The 8,554-nt window shown below is 38.2% G+C and overlaps 1 protein-coding gene across 1 annotated transcript in view; it reads left to right on the top strand.

The window, feature by feature from the left end:
• Positions 1-8,229, top strand: part of LMO3 (LIM domain only 3 (rhombotin-like 2)) — a 49,594-nt gene extending 41,365 nt beyond the window's left edge. Inside the window, exon 3 of the mRNA XM_010085464.1 lies at positions 7,530-8,229. Coding sequence (XP_010083766.1) covers positions 7,530-7,635 — 106 coding nt within the window. The 3' untranslated portion in view covers positions 7,636-8,229. The remainder of the gene's footprint in view (positions 1-7,529) is intronic.
• The last annotated feature ends 325 nt before the right edge of the window (positions 8,230-8,554 follow it).

Below are 8,554 nucleotides of genomic sequence, written 5' to 3'. Positions count from 1 at the left end.
CCCCCCCCCCCCCCAAAAAAAAAAAAAAAAAAAAAAGGCAAAGCTGTTGTGATTATTTTTAATATTCCTTTTTTACCACTACAAGCATGAACTAATGTACAGTTTCACTTTGCAGCTAATATACATCATAGTAGATCTACTGATTCCTCTGGAAAAGTGCTGTTAGGTGCTTCTGAAGTAGAGCTTTCCTGGAATATTTAATAATTCTTAGCCTTGTCATTCCTGAGCCTTCAATCTAGTCTTTTATTTGATTTTTACTTTGCATGTAGTTTGGGCAAAGTGTTGCTGAAATAGTCTTACAGGAGTCTTGGGCTGGGAACAAAAGAACTGATTTACCTGAAATACAGTCTAGTTCATCTAGGCAAAACAGGGAGCAGATCCAGAAGTTTAAAAGAATTTCAGAAATTCTCAAAAGTAGCCCTAATCTTGATTATATTGCAGCAGCTCTCAAGGAGACTAATAAAACAGACTGCCTGTAGACTACCTTTCTTCCTCACAATTTGGGGTTAGTGGCACTCTGAAGAATTAATTTTGATGTTTTTTATAATAAATCCTACTTCACGGATGTTCCAACATAGCTCTTCCGTGGTTCCTATGACAAAGCATCCCACTGACTACATTCTCTCATTAAGAAATACCTTTAAATCTTTTGTTTTTCGTTACTTGTATAACAACAAAAAAGATAAATGCTAGACACCTGACCCATCACCAGTTTTGGAGTTTTTTTATATCTGCTATGAAAATTTTTTTTCTTTTCTTTTAAACTGAATAATCTTGTCAGTCACCATGCCATTAACGACTTCTTTTGCCCTTCTCCGGATCCGTTTTTCTTCCTCTAGTTAAGCTAATCAAAACCAAACAGAAGATTCTGAGTGAGGATGAGTTTATAAGATAGAAATTAAATTTTCTTTCTTTATTCCATTCCATTCCATTCCATTCCATTCCATTCCATTCCATTCCATTCCATCCTCTTTGTATGCAAAATAATGTTCCTGAGTTTTTTTAGATCTGCTTTTTCCTTTCACTCTAGCCATAATCCTTGATGTGGAATTTATTTATTAAAGAGAATATTTTTTTTTACAAACGCATCAACGATATCCAAAAATCACCAAAGGAGGTAGCAAGGCTTACCAGCTATTGCAAGACATGTATGTTTGACCTTATTCTCCACCTTCACATTCTCTTCCCCCACTAAATTTTAAATCCTTTGGGTTATTCTTTACATTGATAAAAGTACAACGTAGCGGGGGTACCACTGCAGAGTATGTAATGCTCTCTGTTTGGCTCCATATTTCAGATTTTCAGTTATCATCTGCTATTTAGGTTTTTCCCTTATAGAATATATGCAATGTTCATGAGTAGACTAAAGCATTTCTTCAGTTTGCATTATTTTGTATTTGCAATCACTGAATTTCTTCTGATGTTTTGTGCCTGGTTGCCCCTTCCATTCCCTTCAACCTTCCAAGCTAGCTAATAATTACATTAACTCACTTCACACCAATCCTTGGGACAGCCTGTTCTTTGGGCTTGCTACTTCATGACCCTCATATTCCTGCCCTTTAAATAGTTGATCCTGGCACAGTGAGAGAGAGGACTGCCTGCGTTTGCCTAGTGCTTCTTGTAAAAGATTCAGTTATTTTGCTGCTTTTATGTAAAATGTTTGCTTTCTTATTTTTTAGTATCTGCAACTCACCATCCAGCTCAAGTCTCAGTGTGGATGGTAGTTAGAGCCCCTTGATTGCAGAGGACTTTTGTTCGGGCCATAAACTCCATCTCTGAACTAACTCATAATGTGCCTGTCCCCTTTTATTGACTTCTTGAAGGCTAGATTTTCAGAGTCTGAAGAAAAATGCATTGTCTCACATACTGTGTTCTAGGAAGACAGACTGTAGGCAGGACTGTAGATGTAGGCAGGACTGAAAGTGATCTCCGGAGCCACTGGGCCTAGTCCCGTGGTGCCAAATATGCACTGTCTCCTATTTTCCCTTTCATGAAGCTATTCAGTTCTAGGATCTAATTGTTCCATCCAGACAGTTTTTGACATATTTTCCCCATTTTTTCTTGATACTGATGCTTAAAGCTGTAGGGATTTTGTGAATATTTAGCTCTGCTCCTAGCCTAAAGGTTTTAGCATCCCCTTATCTTTCATGTCTCTGTCCAGCTTACTCCTAATTTGAAGTTTTTCCATCTCCTAAATACCCGCAGAACTTAGTGACAGTCATCTTAATGGTGTGAGTGCTCCCCTTTCTTCTCTGTAAACATATTAAACTTCTCCTCAGAAGCACTTCACCTCACATTGGCAGTAGCCCAAATATAGTTGATTTCTGCAGAAAATGTAAAGGGAAAAAAATGGAAACCACTGGCAAAATAAACTTGTAAAGATACACTGCCTTTCACACTTTCTCAGGTTTCATGTGTGTGACTAGCAAAATGGAGTGGAAAATCTTGCAAGTGGGCTCAGCTGTATCTTTGTTTGACACTTTTGACTGCAGAGATTATCTCAGTCTGCCTTTGGCTTTCCCACTTCCCGGAGTTTCCGTGTCCTTCCTTTCACTCTCTGTCAGCTGCTTTAGCAGCTTGTTCCATACTTCTGCAGTATGTTGTCTTTGCCGGGTATGGGTATGGTTTAAAACCCCCGTCTGCTGTCACCAAGGGGTGTTTAAATCAACTGTTCTATCCTTCTATCTGAAACAGCCTTTATTTTAATGGGCAGTGGACTGAAAATGGTTACATACTCATTCAAATTGCTGTCCTGATGTAGCTGTAAATGCTTAGCTCCAGTATAAACTGTAAAATGCCCACACACTGCTGTCTTTGTTCTATGTCAAGTGGTGCAGACGGAATGCAATGCCAGGCACATCCTTATTTCAAACACCAACATTAGATTTTGCGTGAGTGGTCATTTTATATATTCTGAAGACATGAATACTGCTTATTTTTGTTAAGTGTCTCTAAATTTGGAATAAAAATTAATACATTTTCCATACCTGCTTTTATAAAAATAATAAATGAAAAGCACACCAAGTTGAGGTTTGTCATTGTAAGTTGAACTAGGACATTGTGTGTATATGTACTACATCATGCTGGTAAAAATGTACAAACCCAGGCACAACTCCCACTTTCCAGCCTTTGACAATAAATGCTCGTTTTGACAGAACCCTAGGATTAGTAAACCATAGGTGTGGACTGATGAACTGTGATGTGAAATAGTGGCTTTGTTCTCTTAGTGATGCATGTAGGTTAACATTAATTTGAGTTATACTGGAAACTCAAAGGAGCTTTAAAAAAAGAGGAAAGGAGGAAAACCAGACGACAAGTTACATCACTGAGTGCACAAAGCAGAGGGAAAGGGTGTGGGTGTGGTAAGTTTGAGCTTTCTTTATCCTAGAGGAAATCAATTAAGTGCTTCCAAATTTTGTTTCTTTCTACAACAACAAAGATCTGACATTACCAGCCATCTTTGTTCACAGCAATATTTCTTTCACTTTCTTAAGAAGCTTTCAGTACCTTGACACACGTCCTGTATATCAGAAAAGATGGACAGACAGCAGTGAGATCTCCTTACATATCTGTTCTGAACAATGAAATAGCTATTTCTCAAAATGCAAGTTTTATATTTCTCGTGATTAGTCTAGGCACACCTTCCCCTTCCAAACAAGGTGATAACAGAAGTAATTTTGTAATACAAATGGTCTTCCTTTTGCCATTGTAAAATATGACAGGAGTTCTAGGATGTAGGTTAATTATAATGGTCATTCTACTAATGTCACAGTCATGTTAAAAGTACTATTATGAATTTATGGTGGTAAGTCCAATCTGGCATGTTAATGCAGCCTATTGTATATTTTTCCCGTTTATCTTGCATGCCTATTAAATAAATTGGGTGAGGGTTTTAGGGAAGGCTGAAGACTACCATCTGCCTGCTAGAAGAGTAATAGTCTTGCCTCGTTATATACTCTTAACCCAGTGGCATCTCAGTATGCTCCTTGACTCCATTTGATATATGTGCCCAAATTGTGCCCTGATTTGCATCCTGTGCCAATTCCATTAAAGAAAAACAAAACAAAACAAAACAAACAAAAAAAACCCCCAAAAAACCAAAATGCTGGAGGGGGAAGGCTAGGCTTGAATTTACCCTTCCATTTTAAAGCTGAGCCAGGTTTAAATCCTGGAGCGTGCAAAACCAATCTGAAGTAGTTGCAAGGTTTAGTTCTTTAACTTGAGAAGAGGCTATATGTGCTTTTGATAGTCAAATAAGGCTCAAGGTGTGACAGAATTTGTTATAATTCATCCCTCTACTTGACTTGTCTCATGGTACTTGGGAGCTAGCATGCCACCTTTATATGTGTTTCACTTGGTGCTTACCTCTTTGTCACCTAATGAGTGCATAATTCACACATTTAATACCCAGGGGCACATGCAAGCCTCACCATCAGTCTTTGCCAATGCATTTTTGGTCGCTGAACTTGCACAATATGAAAATGGTTGCAGAATTTGGACCATAAGTATCACAAATAACAGGTTTCCCCCAAGGCATGGAGGATGACCCCCAGTGTGCAAACGCAGCCCCAGGTGAACCCAGAGGATGTCTTACCATGCAGACAGACCCTCACCCCACAGGTTATCACACAGCCAAGCGTGTCTAGGCAGGCCACTGGCAGCCTCTCTGCAAGACAGCTGTACACTTGGAAGGCAAATGATTTGTGGAACTGTGTGTGTTTAAAGCCACTCATGCATAAAGCTGTCAAATGCCATGTAGACATAGGTAGAGCATTTCTGGCTCAACATATTAACATAGCAAAAGCAAAAGGCATTGACACTTTTTATTGGGAAAGGCATGCTGACTCCCTCGTGTAGCAAGTGTAGTTTAATTCAAACCATGGCACTTCTCTGAGGGCTGAGAAACAAAATCCTTCAGGCAGGATTTTGATGCAAGCAATATTGCGAGAAGTCATGTGAAAGTATTGCCATGCCTGTGAATTGCACTTCAGCAGTGTATTTTTCATTTACTAAATATTTTAAACAAATTAGTCTGATAAGCTCTGTATTATGCTGGAAGACAAAGGAATACGTAGCTGAATAACACTCACCATTCAGAGTCAGTGCTTTCTGCTGGGCAAGCAGAGGTGGTTGTGTCTCCCACTGGTGCCTGACCTGTGGGGAGAGCCAGCCTGCCATGTAGTGACCCTCTGATGTGGTGGGCACTGCTGGATGGATGGATGGATGTCTCCCACTCACTCCCTATCAGTAATCGTTGAGCTAACTGTGACGGAGTGACTGCTCTGCCACAATACATAGCTTCCCCTGCTTTTAGTCCACATTAATCGTTATATTCCTTTAAGAGGAACTGAGAAGGACTATGTATATGTTTGGGATTTTTTTAGTGAGGCTTCTTTGCTAAAAACACTTCTACATTTTAGCACTAGTTAAGACTCCTTTGCCTATTCTGGTAAACTGTACAAAAGCATTTTTGTCAACATTGTTGTCAATGGACAAAAGCACAAAAGATAGAAACTAGAGAAACCGCCAAAAAACTTGTTTGTTTGAAGAATTCTGCATTTCAACACACCTACTCAAAATACTTTCGGGTTGTTAGTAGCCTAATATACCAGGATTGGGGTGGAAAGGATAGCAGGAACCTGTAAATTCTATAAAAGTCTTGACCATAAACAACTTAAAGATTTTGGAATCTTTCCATAATCTCTATTTTTAATCATCATCAGCAGCAGGCAGTAATCCTACAGAAAAAAAAAAAATTCACAAATAAACAGACCAATTTTCCTTTAAGAGCAGAGCTAATTCTTTTCAATCCACTTTTTTATTACACTATTTTCCCTCTATCTATTTAGCTAGCATAAGGATAAATTTCCAAAGCTACCCAGTTGGAAAATAAATGGGTTCACTGTTTGTCTAGCATTCCAATCTTCACAAATGTAAATCAGTCCAACTGCTACTCATTTAAACCTCCAACTTCACAAAACATTAAAGGACTGATTTCAATACACAATTTAATCTGTGACAATTCACCAAGATTTCTGCTTGAACATCATTAGAAATTGACTATCTGATAAAGAGACACCACTATCAGAGGTCAGGCAGGTCAACCTGTGTCATTTACGTAGTTTTACTGGGTCAACTACAGCAGGCACCACTATTTGAAGGTTAAATTGTTACAATTAAATACGTATACATCTATTCCCATAGCTACTCTGTTGTTAAATCTACCGTAAACAACACAAGCATTTATATCTGACCCTAATTGTGTCCAAGATGTCACCATTTGGAAATTATACAAAAAAGGACATTATAATCCATTACACATTAAACAATACTTTATGTAGTGAGATCCATAATTAGCTGGTAGAAACTGGTTTCATTTATTCACATCAGTGTTAAGGGGTTCATTTAGGTTACTTTCTTTCATTTTAATTGGAATAATGTGAGTAGTGCTTCCCAATATATTTTATAGCTGGGAAGTTCACTATAAACAAAGGCATGTAACCCTGCCAAGGCAGTCACTAGGGAAACTCTTTTTCTATGCATTGGCCCTATTCACTTGCTCCCTAAGTATCTTCAAGAAGATTGGCTTTGTCGGGGGGGGGGGGGGGGGAACGGTTGAGGGGGATGTCAGTGAAGAGCCTTCTTATATTCAAGCACACTGCTTAGTTGGAAAATCCTACTTAAAGTTTGAAGCTGGCCCGCCAGGAACATTAACATTATGTGATTTTCCTACTCATCAGAGAAAATCAAATGAAATATCTCAGTAGCGTTTTGTAGCAATCAGATCATTCTGATGCACATAATAGTATAACAAGGTAGGTATACTGATACCACAAGAGAGAGAGTAGTTAGCCAAGTAACTAAATTTATAATCAGCTCCTACAGGAAAAAAGAAAAAGGTTTCTCTGCATACCTGCCTGCGTGTCTCTAGTTTGAACCACAATGTATATATAGAGTGGTGTATGTGCTAGGAAGGGTTCTCAGAACCACTGGTTTAAATCAATTCTAGTAAAATATCAAACTGGAATTTAACAAGAAATACTTACCAGTATGCCTGCACAAGACAAACGTAACATATCTCAGATGAGTTTCCTACTGCACACGATCACTTTTGTTTCCTTCTGATTTGCATTAAAGCAGAACATTTACTTTTCACTCAACTCAGTAGCATGGGATATTTATTCTGTTTTATCTGTGTGCTAGTGACCTGATCCAAGACTCCCAGAGTCTTCAGTGGGCTTTGAATGAAGTCTTTGGCTGGGGAAGCAAAAGCGCTTGAATGCAATAGATTTTGTTGAAAGCAAATGATTAATTCTGATACCTGAGCAATTCCTCTGCTGGGCTTTCACACAGATGCACACGTGTCTGCGTGCACTGCAACAGACAGCAGAGGTGCAAGCCGTGCAGCCAGTACAACAAAATCGTGAACATTTGTTGTACAAAAGATCATTTGTTGTACATGTAAGATCATATCGCATCATTCATCCTGAAACTACCTTTCTTTTTTTTCCTTATTTTTGTAATTTCAGATTTTGCGTTGGAGACAAATTTTTCCTGAAGAACAACATGATTCTGTGCCAGACAGACTATGAGGAGGGTTTAATGAAAGAAGGTTATGCACCCCAGGTCCGCTGATCTGATGCCACATCATTAAGAATACAAAGCACTACGTTCTTTTATCTTTTTTGCTCAACGTGTATATAAGAAATGACACAGGAACCTACTGAATAGCATAGATATAGGGAGACAGAATGGTTGCGTGAAATAAAAGGCGGGCTGCATCTGTATGTAGTGAAAATTGCTCCAGTTCAGAGTTGAATGTTAATTAAAAAAGGTACTGTACATACAGCTGGATTTTTTTTGCTTGCTCTTGGGGTTTTTGGTTTGTTGGGGTTTTTGGTTTGTTGGGGTTTTTGTTTCTTTTTGTGTCATTTGGCATGAGATGTTTATTTTGGACTATTGTATATAATGTATTGTAATATTTGAAGCACAAATGTAATACAGTTTTATTGTGTTACCATTTGTGTTCCTGTTTGCTTCTTTGTATTGTTGCATTTAGTACAATCAGTGTCTAAACTTACTGTATATTTATGCTTTCTGTATCTACCAGCTATTTTAAATGAGCTGTATCTTTCTAGTATAAAGAATTAAAGAGCAAATCCCAACCATTATGCTACATTTAGAGCTTAAGAATACTGTTTACATTAAAACTATTTAGAAAACCAATAACTCTAGCAGCACCTGCTGCTGATGATGCTATGGTTAAGGGTCTACCAGCACTTCTGTTATAAGCCTCTATTTTTCAGGGGTTAAGCATCTGCTGTGTAATTGCATAGATTTTTCTCAAAGAGCACTTTTATTTTACTACAAAATTTTGAAAAACAAATCTGACTGGTTTGGGATATATTATAAAAGGTGCAAAAGTTAATGATTTTGGGTGCTGCTTTTGGGCACTGCTTTTGAGCCCCTTAGGCATTCAAAATGCCTGGATTTGATTTTTAATTTAGCTGGAAATTAAGCCCTATTGCAAACCAGTGCCTCTGGGTATCTTTTT

The sequence above is a fragment of the Pterocles gutturalis genome, unplaced genomic scaffold (genome assembly GCF_000699245.1).
Source record: "Pterocles gutturalis isolate BGI_N339 unplaced genomic scaffold, ASM69924v1 scaffold6355, whole genome shotgun sequence".
Lineage (NCBI taxonomy): Eukaryota > Metazoa > Chordata > Aves > Pterocliformes > Pteroclidae > Pterocles > Pterocles gutturalis.
The sequence above is the reverse complement of the archived record's forward strand: the minus strand, read 5'-3'. Positions and strand labels throughout refer to the sequence as shown.